This window comes from Bidens hawaiensis, unplaced genomic scaffold (genome assembly GCF_021521415.1).
Source record: "Bidens hawaiensis isolate Kalapana, Puna unplaced genomic scaffold, B.hawaiensis_p1.1 tig00006667_1, whole genome shotgun sequence".
Lineage (NCBI taxonomy): Eukaryota > Viridiplantae > Streptophyta > Magnoliopsida > Asterales > Asteraceae > Bidens > Bidens hawaiensis.
Window position 1 is genome coordinate 1145413 of NW_027491452.1, and position 23966 is coordinate 1169378.

At 35.2% G+C, this 23966-nt stretch overlaps 1 protein-coding gene across 1 annotated transcript; it reads right to left on the reverse strand.

Annotated features, from left to right (window-relative positions):
* Positions 1-23547: 23547 nt before the first annotated feature.
* Positions 23548-23964, reverse strand: LOC143633305 (uncharacterized). The gene has a single exon (XM_077101629.1). The coding sequence runs from the start codon at positions 23962-23964 to the stop codon at positions 23548-23550; it is 417 nt and encodes a 138-aa protein (XP_076957744.1).
* Between the last annotated feature and the right edge of the window lie 2 nt (positions 23965-23966).

The following is a 23966-nucleotide window of genomic DNA, read 5'->3' on the forward strand; positions in this document are numbered from 1 at the left end:
GTGCACGTCAATTTTGTTAATGGTGATTTCGTGATTTCCGGCAAGGATTACGGGTTTATTTACGACGAATAAACGTAATTAACTTGTTGGTTATTATTTATTATTGACGGAAAAACATTATTATATAAATAAATTGAGTTAAAAACGCGTTTACGGCGGTGTTTGGGCTACGCCGGCGCCGGATTCCGGCTGCCGGAAAATTGTGAACGGAAAAACGGGAAAGGTGGTGGGGCTGGGTTAAGTTATAACATATTTTAATATTTAATTAATATAATTTAAATGGAAGTTACACTTTAAACCCTCAAGCTTTAAGAATCTTTCAAGATGATATTTAATATTTAAATTTTCATTCTTAACATCGAACTTTATAATTTAAATTATATGGTTTTCGGTTTTTGAATATTTATGTGTTTTAGCTAGGTTATCGATAAGACTCGGGATCTCATAAACAATCGAATAACAACTAACATTGAACATTAAATGTCGATGAGCATAAATACTTTGAACGATAAACCGAGTCGGAAAACATTGACGAACGTGAAACGAATCTCGTGAATATAAAATATACATATATATATATATATATATATATAAATACTTGTAATACACAAAAATCCGAAAAATCAAAATGGGTCGGGTTTTCGGGTTTGAAAAGTAACGAATGTTACAGGATTCACAACTTTTAGAAATTTTGTCCCGAAATTAAAATAAAAATAAAATTTTAAAAGAAAACAACTCATGTGAGGAGTTGTTTAAAAGTTTTAACGATTTTTATATGCATATTTTAAATAAAAACAATAACGTCGATCTTTGAATGACCCGAAAGACGCTACAAATGGGAAATATGGCAAGGACATTTATATATAGGGTGTACCAGCGACGTATATATCATGCTCTTGTCATACTTCATTTGCCTTGTTTTTCAAAATCATTCCAGGTTTCGAGTTATTGCATGCAACCGGACTTATTATGTCTTCCATGTGAGGACTTGGATAATTACGTGTCGACCCATAATTACCTTTATCGTCGGATGGTCCACATAATCCGTCCCATTGTGTGGGTTTAACGATATAAACAATAAAATGAAAACTTTTGAAATCAAGGCAATAAGTTACAAGGATTAAAACCAACTAACGTATATAAATAAATCCTTGAGGTCGAGGATTAGTGAAAACATTATGTTCAACTAAATGAAACCATAACAGTTTTGTAAACAATGTTATTGAAATTACAACGAAATGAGCGAGATTCTTAAAGTGACAAATATTGGATACATACTTTAAGGTCATGAATATCAACATGCTAAACGAAACATTGGGATTGAAAGTGACAGAGTAAGTAGATGTGGCATTGAGCCACAAAATATAAACACGTAAGTCGATAAGCATTGGGTTCGAGAATAATAATGAAACTTTAATAAAAGAATCAAGTAAGTTCTTGGAGTCAATAATGACTCGATAAACGAATGAGAATATTAACGTGATAAACGGCCACATTAATAAATAATTGCAACTTCGAGATCAAAGTAAAACATTGACCTCAAATTGGTAAAACATTGAAATTAAAATAATCGAAATTCCAAGGTCGAATTAAAATATTGATCTTAAATTTGTAAGACATTGGAAATAAAATAATCGAAATTCCAGTATTGAATTAAAATATTAATCTTAAATTGGTAAGACATTGATAACAAAATAATTGAAATTTCAAGATCGACTTAAAATATTGATCTCAAATTGGTAAAACATTGGGATTATGAATAACAAAATTATCCAAACAAAACGTTGAGCGGAAATACAACAATACGACCAAACCAATCGTGTAGCCAAAATAAACTCAACATGTGTATAAACATTCTCATGATCTCCAACTTCCACTAAGCGATTATGTTTATGGGAAATTGGTAATAGACTATGAGTTTGAAATAACAAGGTAAACCACTTCATAATGTATCTATGGATGGGAATAGTTCACAAATTAACAAATAATCAAGCTCGATATTAACTTCGTAGACAACCTTTGAAAGGAACTTGATACATAGATCTTCATGAAAATGCCAAAATAGAAAAATGTCTATAACGCATGAAAGAAAGGAAAAACAAAGAGGTAACTTGCGATGCTCGCCTTCTCGAAAATGGGTTTTGCGGTAAGAAGGTTGTTATGGTGCGGTGGTATGGTTTACTAATCCAAGGCTCGTTGGCGTTGACAAAGGGGGAAAAGAATTGATTGATGAAATTGTTTGTGAAAATCGTTTGTAGGGACGCGATGTTTAAAACTCAAATGAAATTTATGATAATAATCTTGCATATATATACTTAGCTAGTTAGAAAATTTTTAGAAAACTTATGATATAAAGGATTTCTTGGTTGGGTGACGTTTTTAGAAAATGAAAGTCGTTAGATAAAATAGCTCGTTGATGGTAATATAATAGTCTCACGGCTTAAGAATTGTTTAAAGCGAAATATTTTATAATAATAATAATAGTAAGGGTGTTAATAATGCTAATATTAATGATAATAATAATAATATTAAAAATAATAATAATAACAATGATAATAATATTAAGTTGTTGTAGTAGCAGTAGCAGTAGAAGTAGCAGTAGCACCAGCAGCAGCAGCAGCAGCAGCAGCAGCAGTAGTAGTAGTAGTAGTAGAGCAGGAGCAGGAGCAGGAGCAGGAGCAGGAGCAGGAGCAGCAGCAGCAGCAGGAGCAGGAGCAGGAGCAGGAGCAGGAGCAGTAGCAGTAGCAGTAGCAATAGCAGTAGCAGTAGCAGTAGTGATAAAAAAATGAACCATTTGAATTTTCGTAAAGTTCTTTTGATGCAAAAACTACTTGAATATATTTCGTACATACTTGTTATTGATTTATTTAAAATAATAAAGGTTTGAAATTTCACGAAAGAGAATGTTTGTAAAAGAACTAAATATGGAAAAAAATGCAAGAAATAATAACAGGTTTGAAAAGGTGAATTATTGAAGTCGAAAGTCAAATAAATCTTGGGAGGTCGAGGAACGCGGGGTAAGGTTTTGTATGGCGAAAACAGGTTAGGCCTTATAACGGGTGTGCTCGAGTTACTACAATAGTTGTGAGTTTGAAGTACGAGCAAGAGGTAAGGCCGGAGGTGGGGAATAAATGTTTGGGTAACAGGTCGTGGGAATAAAGGTGTTGTGTCGAGTATGAGACAAAAGTTGATAGGTTGGCCGAACTTCACACCATTTAGAACATTTTGACATCGCGGTAGCGGAGTGGGGGAATCGTACGTGTCATACAAAAAGTGGTTTCTCGTGTAAATATCTTGTTTGGGTTAGGTTTGAGTATCCAATGGTTAGGTTGGGATTTACTTAGGTATAGCTTTGAGGAGGTTTAAATGTATTGTTTGTGATTGGTAAGGATATCTTGGTTTGTCATAGTCGGGATTGTGATGGTTAATTGTTTGATGATTCAGGTTGCTGTTTTGTGGGTTGAGTTTCGAGGGAAACGTCGAGGAGAACGAGAAGGCATGAAGTGTGAACAATTCGCGTGACATTGGACGTAAATATGAAATTCGTATCAAAATTAAGAGAGACGTTACATGAGAGATTCCTAAAATCAGAATACACCTATAAATAAATAAATAAGTATAATCGAATGAAACAACGTTTGAAATCGAAATCGAAGTGCTCCTGAGTCAATATTGATCTCGTAAATTTTCGAAAAAAAATATATCAAAAATAAACATGGAATTAATATGAACCCAATATAAGTAATGAAATCGAATTAAAAATCGAGTGTTTATGTACCATCATAACTTTTTTACTTTTTAATTAAAACCATAATAATAATTATATTGTATAAAGAAAACGAATTGAAAAACGACAATTCATGTATCACCATGACTTTTCGTGTTTTCAATTCAAAACATACGAAATAATGAGTAACTACATACAAAGAAAACGAATAGAAAAAAATCGACTATTCATGTATCACCATAACCTTTCGAATTATTTTCAAATTATAATAATAATTGAATTAAGAAATGGGTTGAAATTCAACAATTTATGTACTAGTATGACTTTTAGAAATTTCAATGAATATAAACACAGAAAACGAATTGAAACTCGAGTATTCAGATATCCCAATGACTTGTCAAAACAGCAATATAAATGATTGAGTATTCGAAATCACACATTGTATGAATCATCATAACTGGTATGTTCCAATAAAAATAAAATGTGTAACCAAATTGAGCCGAAAGTTGGGTATTCGTGTATGACCACAACTTGACAGACTTTCAGTTAAAACGTATAAATCAAAATGCATAATCAAATCGAACTAAAAGCTGGTTATTCGTGTATCACCACGACTTGTCAGACTTTTAGTTAAAACACATTGTAAAACATTGAGGGTCACGTCGCATGAACCACCATGACTTGTGTGACATCCTAGGGAGTGCAACCATATCCTTATCACAAAGAGGACATGGTCTTTAAGAAGATGAAATATGGAACACCGAATTTGAAAATTGCTTGAAATTGCTTTTGAGAAAACTTGTTTAGGCCTAAGCCTTGGACTTGTGTGTGTGTACTTGTGTTCATGAGGTGTTAATGAAATCAGCAGTACAGTAATCCAGTAATAGTAAGTGCGTTTAAACAATCAAGTAAAGGCTCACATAATTCTATCATGCAACGTAAACATTTAACAAATAAGCTATAGTTACCTAGAACACTACGTCTAATGCCCTATCGTATAGCCACGGCTCTGATACCAATCTGTAACACCCCGGCTAAAGCGGAAAACGCCTGAGTGTGACGTACAGATTGCTCAAACACACGTGACACTATTATGTGACCATAGTAACATTATTTAATTTAAATCTTCATGTAACACAAGTTTATCAAATAATACAAGTTGTTACAAATAAATGAACAAAATAATAAGGTTTATTTGAATATCCTATAAGCATGCTATGTGTCTTCTAACTTTCATCCTCGTATCTCTACACCTGTAACATATGAATAAAATAAAGGTCAGCTATAAATATAGCTGGTGAGTTTCCACAGTTTAAATACATACATAAAAACCATACAATTCATAGACATGTGATAAACGAGCAAGTAAGTCATTTCCAACTGGTAACAACCAACATACTTGGGTAATCGCGCAAGTAAGGTCCTTTCCAAATGGTAACAACCAACGTAATTGGATAATGAGGCCCTTTTCCACTCGATGCAAATGGATCGGAGTGCAAAGGGGGGCGTATGATCAAACTTAATAAGGCTTCCCAATCATGCAAGTAATATTCGTGCAAGTAATACAAGTAACACACAAGTCCATATACGAATTATGGTTTGGTAATAGAAGAAACAATGCTTAAATTTTTATAAGGATACATATGCTACCCCAAAGCATTAAAACATTAAAGATGGGTGGTGAAAAACTCACCTTAGGTATTGAAGCAGAATTGAGAACTCGAAAGCGTTGAAAAAAAATGGCAAAAACGAGAGCCGAAACGAACGATCCGCACAAACTAGATTAGGTAAAAATTAGACTTAATTGATAATCGTATGGGATTGTTTTATTGCATATCTTGTAATATTTTATGCTATATTTATATTTGTGATTAATATTGTTATTTATGTTTTAATGGTAAATCAGTTATTTATATGATATAAGTATTTTGTCGGCGAGGAAATGAAGTTTAAACGTTTCAAATGCTTGAACTATTGTTTATAAGTCGTAAATATAATTATTGTTTTAACGAAACGATTTTTAGAAAAATTAAAGTTTACGTTACGATTAGTAAACGATTTTTAGTTTCGGTTTACGAAAACAAGAAACTCGGTTTTTAAGTGCGAAATGGTGAGATATATTTTATAAATAATTTACATAACTTTTATTTAATTTAAAAAAATTTATAACTTTATTTTGATTTTATATTAATTAAAAAGATTAATTAAGCATTATTAAATTGAAATTAATTAATACAAAAAAATATGTGACTGACCCGGGTTTCGAACCAGGGTCTTGATGTTAAAGTTTTGTGTGTTAACCAGCCACTCTAGGGAAAGACATCCATTTAGATTTGGGTTTCATTATATATATATATATATATATATATATATATATATATATATATATATATATATATGTATATATATTAACAGTTTTATGTGTTTTTAATTAATAATATTAATAATAATACACAGTAACAAAAAAAAAAGGAAAGAAAAGCTTGACCTGGGTTTCGAACCCGGGTCTGTTGTATACAAACAAAGGTGTTAACCAGTTGAGCTAAGGATTCAATTCGTTTTAACTTGGAAAAGATTGTATATAAATAAACACTGGATTCATCATCTTCATCACATGAACCCTAATTTCAATTCTGAGTTTCTGCTCATTGTTTGTTAAAGTTACATTAGGGTTTTTGTTTATTGAATCAATTTTAACATAATACATATAATAATTACCCGTTAATGTGTTGTTTCGACGGAAAGAGAGACCTCGCCGGAGCCGGTGATTCATCGGATGGTTACGGCCAGTATATAGTGAAATAGAGAGAAAGAGAGGTGTGAGCGAGTTGTAATGGAGCTTAGGCTCCTATTTATACTAATTGGTGGAGCGTGTACGCGTCAATTTTGTTAATGGTGATTCCGTGATTTCCGGCGACGATTACGGGTTTATTTACGACGAATAAACGCAATTAACTTGTTGGTTATTGTTTAATATTAACGGCAAAACATTATTATATACAAAAATTAAGTTAAAAACGCGTTTACGGCGGTGTTTATTTTGTTAATGGTGATTCCGTGATTTCCGGCAACGATTACGGGTTTATTTACGACGAATAAACGCAATTAACTTGTTGGTTATTGTTTAATATTGATGGCAAAACAATATAATATAAATAAATTGAGTTAAAAACGCGTTACGGCGGTGTTTGGGCTACGCCGATGCCGGATTCCGGCTACCGGAAAATTGTGAATGGAAAAATTTGAAAGGTGGTGGGGCTGGGTTAAGTTATAACATATTTTAATATTTAATTGATATAATTTAAATGGAAGTTACACTTTAAACCCTCAAGCTTTAAGAATCTTTCAAGATGATATTTAATATTTTAATTTTCATTCTTAACCTCGAACTTTATAATTTAAATTATATGGTTTTTGGTTTTGGAATATTAATGCGTTTTAGCTAGGTTATCGATAAGACTCGGGATTTCATAAACAATCAAATAACAACTAACATTGAACATTAAATGTCGATGAGCATAAATACTTTGAACGATAAACCGAGTCGGAAAACATTGACGAACGTCAAACGAATCTCGTGAATATAAAATATACATATATATATATATATATAAATACTTGAAAACAAAAATCCGAAAACTCAAAACGGGTCGGGTTTTCGTGTTTGAAAAATAAAGAATGTTACAATTCCGGTGGCCGGAAGTGGAGCTGGAAAAACGGGGAGAGGGGTGGGCTGGGATGGTTTTTTTTTATTAAATTAATATATTAATTTCTATAAGTTGCATTTTAGTCCCTCAACTTTATGAATATGTTAATCATATAACTAACTTTGGATTATTAAATGTTATTAAAATATAGTTAATAATTATATTTACGCATTTAACCCATAAGTTCGTTTAATGATAAGGCTCGGGGTTTTGTAAATAATCCAAACATAATAACGATCGAACAAACATCAAACGTCGGGAATATTTTATTCATGATAATCAATAATACAACGAAACAACCCAACGGGTCGGGTTAACAAATCCAAATACAAATACGAACAAAAATCGATGAATGTCACAGATTGTCCCAACCGGAATCAGAACCCTCATCCGAACCATCATACAAATCCAAGTCTTACACAAGACCCAACAATAATAAAATTAATTTTGTGCATGGTGAAGAGGATGAGAATCAAAGGAAGATGAGAAACATAATGAAAAAGGTTAGCTTTTAGAAGAAGCGTGATCAACAAAGACAAGAAATAGGGTACGATTTGATAAACGGGCAAAGGAGATATTCACGCTTAAATTCTCACGTACTATTAAAATTCAAATATTAGCGGAAAAGATAAGAAGATTTCAAAATATTTACAACCGTAAATAGTTGGATACAACTATAAATATTAGGGGCAACTGTTGTGGGTAGAATTTCAAGGATCCTGACAGGAAGAATCTTAAGAAGAATCCTCGCAGTGCATCAAGATCATAGACGGACAGGATTCTCAGTAAGTGTTGTCGTTAATTATTATTATCCTTTCATTATTGTCTTAGTCTTGTAATCAATGGTCAATAATTAATATCTAGCTGAACACTCGGTCAAATCACTAAAGATTATGGACGTTGGAGGGAGTTACAATTCGTTTATGACAAGGATGTGCAATGATGTAACGCTAAATATATATAATTCCCATGTATATTTTATATAATATTATATTAGTATTTTGTTGGTTTTATGTAGAATTTGTATACTACTAACATAATTGTGTAATGTAGGTTTCGGAACTTGATCATGGTTAAAAAGGACGAAAAACGAGCTAAAATGAGCCAAAACGGAGAACCGGGGGGATCGGGAATGAACCGGAACGCATCAGGATTGAACTGGACCGGGCCAGTCAGGCCCCCATATAAAGCACGTCGCGCCGCGTGGCCAAGGGATTTTGGGTTGGCCGTGCGGCGCTTAGAGGTGTTTTTTCCAGAATCTTCGATGTTTGATCTGATTTTTGGGCCTATGCACTATATAAACACCTCTAAACTTAACCCTAAGAATACCCTGTGAACTATAGCCGAATTTGGTGATTCCCGGAGCTTAGGATTTCAACTTTTGGTGAGTTTGAAGGCAAGGAATCAGCCAGTGAAGTGCTCATCGATCGAAGATGAAGATTACGGGTTTTATCATCTATTTTCGTCCGTTTTCAATTATTTTCACCATGATTTCTTTGAACATTATTTTGTTTGATTCTACGATGCTTGGCTAAACATTATAGACTATCTAGGTGTAATGAACCTTTGTTGAATGTTTGATGTTGACTTGGGATTTATTTGACGTTATGATTTTATGAACTAGTAAAAGGTTTAATTATATTGAGTTGATACATATGTGTGCTTATGACTATTTGATGAGTTTTATTATTCCATAGTTGCCTTGGTGATTGTTTATCATATAAATGGTTGCTATTAGGTCATTTACTGTGTGTTTTGACTAGTTTATAATTGAATTGCAATAAGATCATAGGAATAATACTTATTAATCAAATAAACCTAAATGTGCTGCTAATCTAAATAGTTGTAAAGTGCTAGATTATTGATAGGTCTTTGTTGATCAAGATTGCTAGATTTAGTTTTTCGTAAGTAGTCAGTCTAGGTTTGATTGGTTAATTTTGTCTATCGAGTTAATCAAATATATTAAACGGCCTTTGATTTCCGCGCTGTAAGGTTTTCGCATAAAGGAACTTGTTCATAATTAATTAGGTGACCGTAAGGAAACTTGATTTTTACACTGGTTTGCATTAAAACTTATTAGAAACCCATATGTGTCTTCTTGAAAAGAGTCAGGGGTCATTTTCAAGTTTTCTTTTAAGCATCTATTTTGCGATCCCAGTTTCATAACAAAATATTTTCCCGGTTGATTAACAACTGAAACTTAGGTGATTCTAGCCTAGTTAGTTTTTCATTATCATCAGATTAAAATCAATTAAATTGTCTTTCATTTGAATTACTTGTTTTTACTAATTAGTTTTTTAATAAATAGTTTAATTTTAGTATTTTAAACAAAACCCCCCCTAAAAACAAATAATCAAATAGTCGTGTCAGTCAGTCGAGTCTAATTAGCTAGCTAACGTAATTTAAAGAGTCTCGTGGGTTCGATATCCGGACTTACTTAGCTATACTAGCGTCGACCGATTCACTTGCCGGTTAGTAATTTTAGTTAAGTTAAGAGTCTAGAATTATTACTTAGTGTTTAGATTAACGTAAATTTAGTTCATAATTTATAACTACCTTTAGCACATCATGCAATCTGTAACCGCTCCATGATCCTTGCCAGGGCAATATATGCTCATTATTGCCAATTATTGTCATGTTATCCTTCTTGTAACTATATATAGAAGTTGTTTAGTTCATATAAGACACAGACACACACTCATACACACTCTCTTGTACTCATAGTAGCGATCAAACACTTCCAAACTTGTAATCTTTCATTTCATTTATAATATTGTCGAAGGCAGGATAGCTTTTAGTCGCCTCCCGAGGTTTTCTGCCGACGATCCTTAAGGATCAAGGATTTTTCTCATACATTATCGTGTTATATGCATTATTATTACATTATTATACCCGTAACACACAAGCATCCTACCTCACAATCAAAGTTTGGTTACTTGGTTTGTAATTTTTGACCAAAACAGAACTCCAAACCAGAAATTTGGGTTCTATAAGCTTGAAAGTATCTAACAAATGTAGGTAGTTTCATGAGATTATGCATGTTAATATGAGACAGAATTACAGAAATTGTTCTTTATGTTTACACCCAATTTCGCTCATTGTCCTTTATCTTCAAAATTGATCGGTCTTATCCTTTACGTTTACAAATCCAACAGTGTTTCTCCTTTGGCCCTAACCCAATTAATTTTTCTCGTTAAATCGTGTCATATGTGTTGCACATGAGAGCAAATTCGTCTTTTACCCAGTTTAATTAAAAAATATTTTAATTATTAAAATCCAAAAATCTACCTCTAATAAAGTAAAATAACTGTGGACATGTGTTAGTTTGTGGTTAATTCTCATAACTTTTTCCCTCCAAACTAATAACTATGTCATGGATAAATAATTATTCACTTTCCTTTTACACTCCATTTATTTTTTAAATCTATAGAATGACTAAATTATTCACTTTCATTTAAACTCTATTTTATTAATTTACTAAACTATATATATGTTAAAGTGTAATAATTTATACCATTCACTTTCATATATAATAAAGTTTATCATAATCAGTTTCTTGGTTTTTTTTATCAATGATTGTTTCAGGTTTTTTGTGAGACTTAAATTTGATTATTACGGGTTAAAAGCTGGTAAATAGATCGTGTAGTACAAATTAACTACATTTGGCTCAAAATTTGTTACAAGTCAAAGAGGGGTAATATGAGTATTTTTAGAAGTTTGAGAATACAAGTAGATTTATCATCAAATTTGTTACGGGTTCAAAGTTTTGACTTGAAAATGCCAAAAAAATGAAAGTTAAAATTTTAAACGTGATTTAGGTTTGAAATTTATTTTCAATGACATTTTTGGAAATAATGAAAAGATTCGGGATTTGGCTAATTGACTATTTTTCCCACAACTATTAAAATTTAAGAAAATACGGCAAACACTTTCGACATGTTACCTTCAAGCTTACCAATGCTTCTAACTTTTATCAAATTTGAAACATTTGTGTCAGCGTTGACTTTTCCTTTAATGGTGATTAATTAAAATATAGTGTGTGAAACATGTCATACAAAATTATGCTTAAGTGAATCAAAACATTCACAAAATTGAACAGGTTAACGTGTTATTTTTATATGTTGTCATTATGGTAAAGTCGAGAAGCCCCCTCAAAATTATACATTTTCATGATGTAGCTCAAAACTATTATTGTATAAAAAGTCTTTTTTTTAAATTGGTTAATAACCAAAATTCTTTCAATTACACACACACACATATATGTGATACTAAGAATAAATTTTCAATAGATGGATCGTGCTCAGGATTGTTTTGGAGCTTGCGTTATTATTATTATTATTTATGAAGTTTATTTTTTTTGAAAAAAATCTTTCTGATATAAATAAAATCAGTTTATGTACACATAGTATAGATATAATCATTAACGTAATCATTTTTTAATATACAGTATGTACTTATTTGCTTTATTTATAACTTTATTATTTGGATTATCTCGTGAACACACGGCTCTAAAACTGGTTATTTGGATCTACATTCAATTTATGGTGGATGTGTTCAAAGTCAGACCTCATTATCAATTTTTCTGGATTTGAAGGCCAAAGCTTGAGTGTAACAGTTTCTCAAGAATGATTCTTTAGGCCGGCGTTATCTGCCTCGCGAGAACCACTGTTTGGGTCCGCGGTTCTAGGCGGAATTATAGCGGTCGTTTCCATCAATTCGGTCAGATTAAAACCTAATCGACAGAAAGAGTTAACCACCACCATCCAAGCACTACCGCATGCTTCCACCGTCGACAACCATCATTAGGCGGCCTCCAGTGAGGAATCCTAGCACATACAATAAAGGGGAAACGTGAAATCTAGGGTTTGGTTTATAACGTCAAGCTATAGGAGCAAAATTGATAGTGAACCATGATGAAGACGGTGGTCGGGTGGTGGTGGGTGGGCTTAGAGTTCCAACTGTCAACCTTTGCATAAGGCCTAACTCAAATCCTTCATTGCCAATATCCATCAAAAAGCGACACAAGTGAGATTCAAACTTGAGTCTCCGTTGGAAAACCCAAGCTTCTACCACTTGGTCACATGTATAATAATCTTTTAATTTTATTAATTAAAATGTTTTTTTAAATAAATGGATAAAATGACCCGATTTACCCAAAAAACTAACTGGGTTAGGGTCAAATGACAAACACTGTTGGATTTGTAAATGTAACGGATAAAAAACTAATTAATTTTAAAGATAAAGGACAATGGTGAAATTAGATGTAAATATAAAGTACAATATGAGTTCTAAATGTTCAGATATGGAATTGGAATACCATTTTGTTTAGAGAATTTTGAAGGGAATAAATGCGTTACTATTTTGGCTTGAAAGTGCAATGAGTATGTGAACCCAGTTCTTTACGATCGAGTTTTATAAATTCATGAGAATTGCTTCAAGTGTGAAGAGATTAGCACTAGTATTATATTTGACACTAACCAAGCATGCATTATGTTGTACCACTAGGGGATGCGCATATGCCAACTAGATGCACCCCAAAATAATACATAGTGTGTGTAATACATCGGTCGGCGCATTGTAAACCGAGCATGCATTATGTCGTACCACTAGGGAGTGCGTATTTGGGTTGTGTTTTTAGTTAAAACGTGTCATAAAGAGTTTAGAACATGTACATGGCATATAATACGCCACTTAGGCATATTTATACACTGGTCCAATGTCGTCTGCGTTTAATTGTACAGTATATGCCAACAATTAGATACACAAAATAATACAGGGTGTGGGTGCAATACATCGGTCGACGCATTGTAAGTCAGCCTTGTATTTTTGCTGGCTGATGTTTTGAATCTTGGGTTATCTCATTCAGGCATTCTTCTATTGTAAATGAGATAAGTTTATCTTCAAACTCTTTTCTCCAGCATTGAAAGGCATACATCATTATCATTACCAAATATGAAAACAATATACTCATATTTGAACAAGTTGATATTTGTGAGTCTTTTTCTTAAAACATTTATAGAAAGAAAAATATAAAAGGTAAAAACGTAAAATTTAAATGCTCAATCAAATTAAAATGGATGAACTTTTAGTAGTATAAAGAATCAAGTTAGTTAGGTCTATGATGTGCAAACCACGTCTCAATATATGAATATATAGCTCATTATTATTTCTATTTTCTCAATAAGAAACATTCCCTAGGAAGTTTCATTCCCCTCGCCTATCTATTATTGGGTCCCCTTTCCACTTTAGGGTTTTGCTTGATGCTTCATTTATTTGCTTTCAATTACTGCATATGGTTTGTTTTGTTTCGGAGCATTCACATTCTGTTTACTATATTTTATCTTATAGTTTAATTAAAAATTTTACTTAATTAAAATTTATCTCTCATTTAAAAAAAAAAAAAAAAACTCTCCACATCCTAATTTATCTCTCATTTAAAAAAAAAAAAAAAAACCTCTCCACATCCTATTTCATATTTTTATCTTGTTTTACTTACAAACACTTATTATATTATTTTGCTTGTTTTTATACATTCTCATAAATTTTATAGACGATGGATAGCAAGCAGCTTTTCATATATGAAAAGTTAGCGTAACAACTTTTTTATAATTTAAGGTTAGACAAGTGAAATGATGACATGGTATTTTTGAAAGAAATTTTTATATTTTGAATATTGGGGAATGTTTGATGAATGGGTTGTACGTGAATGCTCCTTAGGTTTCGTATCTAGATTTAGGTCTCAAGCTTCAAATTTAGATTTTTGGTTTTAGGTTTTGAATTTGGATTTCATTATTAGGTTTAGACTAATTAGGTTTTGGATCGTTTCGGATTCATGTTATGAGTATTTGATGTGGGGTGGGGGCGATGTTAATGATGCTTTTAGTCAAGAATCTCTTGTATCCTCGTAAAAATCATTTTCTATCTAAAGATGTAAAATAACTTACACTCTTCCTTTTTTTTTTTCAAATGCCATATGAGGATCCAAAAGAACATTTGGTGTTTGGTTCAATAAAATCTGAATCGGTTAGAATTGACCGAATCAGACATCCTCCTCTTTCTTATTCAGCATCAATCATATATTGACTGTTTTTTTTAGAACCAAACGGTCTGAATTCTGATCGAATCAGATGTTCACCTTTTAATATGTAAGACCCCGAATCCCGGGAATCCTACAGTTGGTAATCACATCTACAATTTCACAAAAATTTAAAACCAAACAATTCTTTGTATTTAAAACCAGTTCAGAGTAAATAACAGCGGAAAAAGTTTAAGGGTTAAAAGTCCCAAACACGGGTACAAGTGTCCAAAATCGAATGTAAATAAAATATCCGTTTTATTTAAAATCCTTGACCAGAAATGCCTTGAACCTTCCGAGTAGTCTCCAGCACGTCCAAGCGATAACCTCCAATCCTTAACCTGAAAGTCAAACTAACATACACACAAAGTCAGATAGAGCTGAGTGAGTTCAGGTTTTCATAAACAATATTTCGTACTTTATTTCAAAAATTATAGTTCTAAACAATAGAGAGGATAATAATAAAATAATTAATATAATTCACCAAATAATACATTCATCGTCGAACACACGTACACGGGCCTCTCCACCACGAGTCAAGACTCGAGTAATATATTTTACCCGGACGCGGTAAGACCTAAGCATGTGACACGAGCCTCTCCACCACGGGTCAAACCCGAGTAATATATTTGACTCGGTCACAGCTTACACATCCAAGCACGTGATACGGGCCTCTCCACCACGGGTACAACCCGAGTAATATATTTGACCAGATCACAGCTCAACATACAACGGGCCTCTTCACCACAGGATTTTAAAACCCGAGTAATATATTTGACCCGCCAAAATGATGATCACGCCACACGGGCCTCTCTACCACGGGATTTGAAAACCTCGAGTAATATATTTGACCCGGCCGTGATCACCATGCACACACACATCAATAAGCCTACTCACATCATTCTTAGTCACGAGGAACTAAATCTCATCACACAACCATAGGCTATAAGGTAACACATACTCATACATACATACATACCTCCATACATACATACATACATACATACATACATACATATATATATATATCATCCCAACGTGAGCTAAGTAAATAGGTCTACTCGTATTCAATTTCTAACAAGCCTGTTAACTTCCTCCAGTCTAGACCATCAACGACGTATGTAACCTTAAAGGATATAAGACCATAAACGAGTCTAAAATATCCTAAAGCGTAGCAAATAATTCAAATATAGCTTTCAAAATGCACAATCACGAGTAAGACCATGTAATACCATTCAAATCGTTGTAACGAGTAAAATCGTATAAAACTTGTATTTCGGTGTATATGCTAGCCCAAAACGTAAAAAGAGTAAAAAGGGCATCATGAACTCACCTGAAACGAGCCACATTAACACCAAAGAGTTTGAGAACTTCAAAGCCAATTCACAGTTTACAAGCCTGTCGGATTGCACACAAAGATTACTAACTAAACGTACCGACTCGTTTATCCTACGACACGTTCTGACTTGATTTGATTGACCTAGAGTCTTGATGTTACCAAATTCAATTACATCAGCCCCCAAGGCCATGTATTTATCAAAACCACCCTTAGTTAATTCCGGAGACAAAGGATTTCCAAACTACCCCCGAAAGTTGTTAGTTTTATCGAATACACGCGTTAACGGGTTGTTTATGCACTTAGCTATCAACTCAGCCCCGTGTAGACCAAATTTAGTAAAATCACAACCAACAAGTCCACACGACGCTACATGAGTTGGATGGGTCGGTAATTCGCAAGCACGATGCACAAACTACCAATAAACGCGAATTCGCGCCGTACCGACCCGTTTAAGTTACCGACAACCAATTCAACCCAAATACTCAAAAAAAATCAGTTTTTCACAGCCAACATATCATGCCGAGTCTACAACATTCAAATTGGTTGTCATTTCCCTCAAACAACGCGTTAAACACAACAACTCACAAACTAGTCAACCGAATCCTAGTTTTCAAACTATTAACAATTGGCTGACCTAACCAATTCCACTGACCATGAAATATTAGTATGTTATATAGGACATACCTAGGAAGATTGTGGTGCAAAAACCTTAGCCGAAACAGCCCCGAAACTGCCCAATTGGACAGCCACCCGATAAGCCTAAAAACAACCGAATTTCGACGAATAAGCGCGCCATATGGAGGAATTAAGGTGAAAAAGAGTTTTAGACATTTAATACCGACCTGGAATTGAAGTTTGGATGGCCGGAGACGGGCTGGTCTTGCACGAAAATTGAGAAGAGAGGGGGATGGGGGCGCCGATCGGTGTAAGGGTTGGGTTAGGGTTTAGGTTTATGTTTTTTTTTATAATATAATAACAATAATACATCCTAGTCCCTCTACTTTAACAATGGGTGAACTTGTAAGAAAGTTAAATAAGATACGTTTACGAGGGTGGCAAGGAGCTCTCGGGAGAATGCCGGGTCAAGCCCGGAAGGTGTACACAACACTACAAGGTTAAACCTTTTTATCGGAAATTAACGGGCGTTACAAGTCTACTCCCCTAAGAATGGGATTCGTCCCCGAATCCCGCTACACAAGAACAAGCGCGGGTTGCGACAATTCAAAACATTACATCATACACAGAAAACGATTACAAGGGTTACCTGAAATGGTGTCCGCATCCTCCTTTGCCTCCTTCGTCGAGATACTAAAGGCACTCACCTTAACCTTCGGTCTTTCTTCCATTTTCCCCCTCGAGGAAGTCCCCTGCTCGGATTCCCCCACCCTACTGTTGATGCAATTTGACGCTAAATGTCCAGACCCCCTACATCGGAAACAAATCAAAGTCGGGCACTCATAGCTGGCGTGTCCAGTCTTCCCATAACGAAAACAGGGCATAGCCCCAGGCCTGCAGTCCCCTTGATGCGACTTCCCACACTTTCTACATCCATTGTTATACCCCTTACTCTTACGATCCGCCGTCTCCGTCCTCGCTTTCTTCCCAGCCGACACAGAATCATTTCCCCCATAATGTTTGCCATTGGAGTTAGAGCTCGGTTTCCAGTCCTTTCCAGATTCAGTTGGGCTCACCATCTCTCTTTGTTCATACAATGTACCTGCTAGGGTAACCACCGAATGGAAAGAGCTCATGCTTGTGGTCACCACACCCCTACGAACATCTACCGGAAGACCCTTCACGTAATTTTTGATCCTTTTATCTTCATGTGTAACTAGATCGGGATATAAGCAAGCCATTTGGTTGAATTTTGTAGTATACTCTCGATGTGACATATCACCCGCTTCTAAAACTAGGAACTCCTGCTCCATCTTATCTAATTCATGCGGAGGGAAAAAATGATCGATAACCAACTGCTTCAACTCTTCCCAAGCCATTCTCCTAACAGAATGATTACCCATAGCCTGAGCTAAGCCTCGGAATGAAACGAGGCAGTAGCATAATTCACCATGTCCTCCTCTTTGCACTTACTAACCCTCAAGACGGCTTCCATCTCTCTAACCCACTGATGAGCTGCCAACGCATCTTTAGTGCCATCGAAAGCGGGAGGGTCGCACTTCTTGAAATCCCCATACGAACAACCTCTAGAAGATACACTAAACGCACGAACTTCCTCCTCCTTCTCACTTGACACCACCACCTCGTCATCAACCCGAGCCTCTTGAGCCTTTCCCTGCTTATTTGCACCCTTACCAACCATGGACTCCTTTGCAACCCTAATCGCCTCAGCAACAATCTCGGGAATAACGCTCTAGAGAACCTGATAAACCTCATATGCGATGGCCGCGCGTATAGCGGGGCTTAAAGCGGGGTTATCCTCCTCTCCTTGAATCGGGGTACCTTCTTGCTGCGGAGTCGGGCTCTCTCTCTCTCAGTCTCGGCACGTGGCCTACGACAACGACTACTAGGACGACCCCTCTTTGCCGAACGGGTATGGGCCATATCCTATTCCTACAAAGACAGAATCATGACACGGTCAGACACAAGTAGTATTTAGAACATGGTAGGTAATGGTGAACTCCTAATAACGTTGATCAAGTGTTATTAATTGTTTACTTTACCCGCCCATCCTAAGTACCCCCTGCCCCAACCATATTAGCATCCCATCTAACATTTAAGCAAATATGCACATAATAGAACTCTATTGCTTATAAAAATGAATAACAAATGTAAAATTTACCTCTTGGTGTGCAGTTACTCGCGGTTGGCATTTCTAGTCTTTCCTTTTACAGTTCGAGTCCAAGCATTCGAGAATGCTCGGATCCCTCGAACCATGGCTCTGATACCAACTTGTATGACCCCGAATCCCGGGAATCCTATAGTTGGTAATCACATCCACAATTTCACAAAAATTTAAAACCAAACAATTCTTTGTATTTAAAACAAGTTCAGAGTAAATAATAGCGGAAAAAGTTTAAGGTTTAAAAGTCCCAAACACGGGTACAAGTGTCCAGAATCGAATTGTCACACCCCAATCTATGGCCTAGGACTATGACCATCAGTTGGTACCTGTTTTGTAAATATATATCAGAGTAGCGAGTTTATTTTAGCGGAAGTCTTTAAATATTAAAATATTAATTTACATTATCAAAATTACTCGGGAATTATACAACCGAGTTTCAGTTTTACAAAATCGTGATATTAATAATACAAGGATTTGTAATATTCAAAAACGAGCCATCTCGAGCGATCTTCTATGACTCCAATCCTTGTATATCATCTATTATCTAGTTACCTGCAAGGGTCGAAAAACACGTCAGCTATATGCTGGTGAAACGTTGACTTGATAAAACATTTATAACAGTCGTTAAATACAATCATAGTTTTCTGTTTCACAAACTCAACAGGAATGCCTGTCCATTCCTGGGATTTGTACCACTGCCCTACACACAAAGTTCAAAGGTTCCCCGAGTATATAGCCCCTGTTCGGAGACAACCTTCCCCTAGGCTATATAATCTTGTTGGAGAACCGGTTATGACTGACTTGGTTTTGTATGCCAACTATCAGTTATGTTTGGAACCAGACACATGTGTATTCGGTCTGAGTTGCTTTTTATTATCTATTTTGTATTATAAAGATTTTAGAGATTATATCTCATGCAAACATTTATCAAACTCTTTGTAATAAACAACCTGTCTATTACAAGAGTAAAATCAGTTCAGACAGTAAAAGGTTAACGTGTTCACCTCGTATGTCAGTGGATAATATCAAACTCCTCTTCTCAGTATGCTTAACAACCTGTATTCATAATAGGCATGCATAAGTATCTAGTGATACTATTCAGCAGACTTTAAGTCTGTTTTAGTTCAGCAGACTCAAGGTCTGATCAGCAGACTTAATGAATGATTCAGTTCAGCAGACTCGAGGTCTGATCAGCAGACTCTTAATTCTGACCTAACCTTAGTATAGTTATATATTCGTTTTATAAAAATACTTTGAATTTACATATGATGTTTGGAATAGCACGCTTTGGCCTAATAAAGGATATCACGTTGGCAAACTTCTCCAGGTAAGCAAACGGGTCCCGCAGTTGATTGGGATTTGTACGAATTGTTTTCCTTAGGCAAGAAGAGTCTACTAATGATACCCCCCTTCCAGTTACTACATGCTCGTCAAAATAATAGTTTTGATAACATTACTTCACGTGGAAGCAACGTCTTTACTTTATAAAACATTTCTTGGAAAATAATAACAGTTTAACGACTATACTCTTAACTAAGTTATAACTAGATATTTAAAGTAACTAGAAAAGTAACTTATCCTTAATCCTACCTTAATCGGCTCGACGAGACTTAAGGGCTAAGAAATCGGCAGCGGTTCGGCTTGTACTTCGTTTATATGATCGACAGCTCGTTAAATAGCGCAAAGACACCTCGTCTCTTCGCAAAAACAGCCCACGGCACCTCGAAACTCTCTTGCACGCTTACCAAGGTTAACTATGTGAAATGAAGGTGAAAACGAGATGCATTGGCTTGAACCCGTAGCTGCCCTTTTATAGGCGAGTGTTGCAGACCATCGCGTAGAGCGATGGCCTTTTCCCTAAGGCCGTCGCGTAGCGCGACGCCGCAATTAATCAGAAGCTTCCACGTGTTGAAACGTGGTTGGCCACGTGTCCCGGGTTACTTAACCTGGTCATCGCGTAGCGCGATGAGACCAATGAGTTTCTTCGTCGCGTAGCGCGACGCCTACCTTTTTCTTGAATTGTGTGATTCTCTGTTACGTAGCGCGATGAAGTTAGTCAGGGGATCATCGCTTAGCGTGATGGGTCTAAAAACTCAAAATTTTCATTTTCAGTCCTTTAACTTTCAGAATTTACACTTTTAGTCCTTTAACTTATAATTTTGACATTTTTAGCCCAAAACTAGATGGGGTATTTTCACGGTGTTACATCCTCCCCACCTTTAGCAAAATCTCGTCCTCGAGATTTATACAAAGATATGTGGATATTTTCGTTTCATCTCGGACTCAAGTTCCCAAGTGAATTCCGGACCACGTTGGGAATTCCATCTTACTTTGACCAATTTCAACCTTTTGCGTTTTAGAAACTTGATTTGACTATCTTCAATCTGTATCGACTTCTCTACAAAATTGAGTTTCTCATCTACTTGTACATCCCTTAGAGGCATAGCAAGTGTCTAATTAGCTAGACATTTTCGTAGGTTCGATATATGAAATACATCATGGATTCCTTGCATTTCTTCTGGTAACTCAAGTCGATAAGCTACAGGACCAATTCTTTCCACAATTTTGAATGGTCCAACAAAACGCGGACTAGCTTCCCTTTCTTTCCAAAACGAACCACACCTTTCCAAGGTGATACTTTAAGCAACACTTTGTCTCTTTCTTTTAATTCTAATGGTTTTCGTCTTACATCAGCATAACTCTTCTGTCTATCACGTGCTGCTTTCAATCTTTCTCGAATTTGTATTACTTGGTCAGTTGTTCTTTGAACAATATCGGGACCTGATAACTGATTATCACCAATTTCAGACCAACACACAAGTGTTCTACATTTTCGTCCGTATAGTGCTTCGTATGGAACCATTTGTATACTTGTGTGATAGCTATTATTATACGAAAATTCCATCAACGCTAGGTGAGTATCCCAGCTTCCACCTAGATCTATAACACAAGCGCGAAGCATATCTTCCAAGGTTTGAATTTTTCTCTCACTTTGTTCATCTGTTTGTGGATGATAAGCAGTACTCAAATTTAACTGCGTGCCCATTGCTTTTTGAAAACTTCTCCAGAAGTTAGAAGTGAAACGACTATCTCTATCAGATATGATTGACAACGGCACACCATGTAATGATACAATATTCTCAACGTATAATCATGCCAGTTTATCCATGCTATAAGATTCTTGCATTGGAATAAAATGAGCCGACTTCGTCAATCGGTCAACAATAACCCAAATTGCATCATTTTGGCAATTGGTTTTTGGTAGCTTCATAATAAAGTCCATGGTTATCATATCCCATTTCCAAATCGGGATCTCAGGTTGTTTTAACAAACCTAATGGCTTTTGATGCTCGGCTTTGACCTTTGAACATGTTAAACATTTTGCCACATACAGAGCAATTTCTTTCTTCATTCCAATCCACCAATAATCATCCTTAAGATTATGATACATCTTATCACTACCCGGATGCATCATATACTTGGATTTGTGAGCTTCTCTAATATCTTCTCTCGCAATTTTCCCACCATTGGTACCCAGATTCTTTTCCCTAATATGAGTATATCATCATTGCCCTTAACTAATTGATCTATTGTTCCATTTTCTTTTTCAGCCTCTATGTTATTTTCTTCTAATGCCAATTTCTGAGCTTCCTTAATTTCAGTTAATAGATCAATTTTGAGTTCTAACCTCAAAGTTCGTATTCTTTTTTGCTTTTCGTGCTCTTTTCTACTTAAAGCATCAGCTACCACATTAGCTTTACCTTCATGGTAAGCTATCTCACAATCATAATCAATTCAACGTTTCCATCCATCACATCTGTCTCATGTTCAATTCTTTCTGATCGAATATGTGCTTCAGACTTTTGTGATCAGTATAAACTATAAACTTTACACCATATAAATAATGTCGCCATAACTTTAGTGCAAAAATTATAGCTCCCAACTCCAGATCATGAGTGGTGTAATGTTGCTCGTGAACCTTTAATTGTCGTGAAGCATAAGCAATTACCTTCTTCCCTTGCATCAAAACACATCCCATTCCTGTATGTGAAGCATCACAATATACAATAAAATTATCTTGTCCTTCAGGTAAGACTAAGATAGGTGCGTTTGTCAGTTTCTGTTTAAGAGTTTCAAATGCCTCTTCTTGCTTCGGTACCCATTCAAATTTAACAGATTTGCGGGTCAATGATGTCAATGGAACCGCTATTCGTGAGAAATTGTGTATAAATCTCCGATAGTAGCCTGCTAACCCTAGAAAACTTCTTACTTTAGTCAGAGTCTTGGGTTTCTCCCATTTATTAATAGCTTCAATCTTTGCCGAATCTACTTGAATACCTTTCTTATTAACAATATGTCCAAGAAACTGTACTTCAGATAACCAAAATTCACATTTTGAGAATTTGGCATAAAGCTTCTCTTTCCTTAATGTTTCAAGTATGGTTTTCAAATGAGCTTGGTGTTCTTCTTTCGTCTTGGAATAGATAAGAATGTCATCAATAAAGACAATAACAAACTTATCCAAGTAAGGTTTGCAGATTCGGTTCATCATATCCAAAAAGCTACCGGAGCATTAGTGAGTCCAAAAGGCATAACAGTGAACTCATAATGTCCATATCGGGTTCTGAATGCAATCTTGAATATATCTTCTTCCTGAACCTTCAGTTGATGATACCCGGATCTAAGATCAATCTTGGAAAAACAACTTGCACCTTGTAATTGATCGAAAAGATCATCAATCCTCAGGAGTGGATATCGATTCTTGATCGTGACTTTCTTCAACTCACGATAATCAATGCACATTCTAATTGATCCGTCTTTCTTCTTAACAAACAATATTGGAGCTCCCCAGGGTGAAGAACTTGGTCGTATAAATCCTTTCTCCAATAACTCATCTAACTACTTTTTCAGCTCCTTCATCTCAGTTGGTACTAATCTATAAGGAGATTTAGCAATTGGAGCTGTTCCTGGAACTAAGTCGATTCTGAACTCCACATCTCGATCTGGTGGAATTCCAGGTAACTCGTCAGGAAATACATCCTTGAATTCAGTGACAATTGGGACCTCTTCTAGTTTCTTAGGCTCGGGCTCCTTGGTTACATAAGCCATGAATGCTAAGCAACCTTTTCCCAAACAATGACTAGCTTTTATTTTTGATATGATTCCTACTTTACCAGATTCTTTATCACCAGCTATACGAATCATTTTATTGTTTGGAGTTAGAATTTCAATAGCCTTTTCGTTACATAGTATTCGAGCTTGGTTAGCGGCTAACCAATCCATCCCTAAAATAACATCAAATCCAGCTAACTCCATTG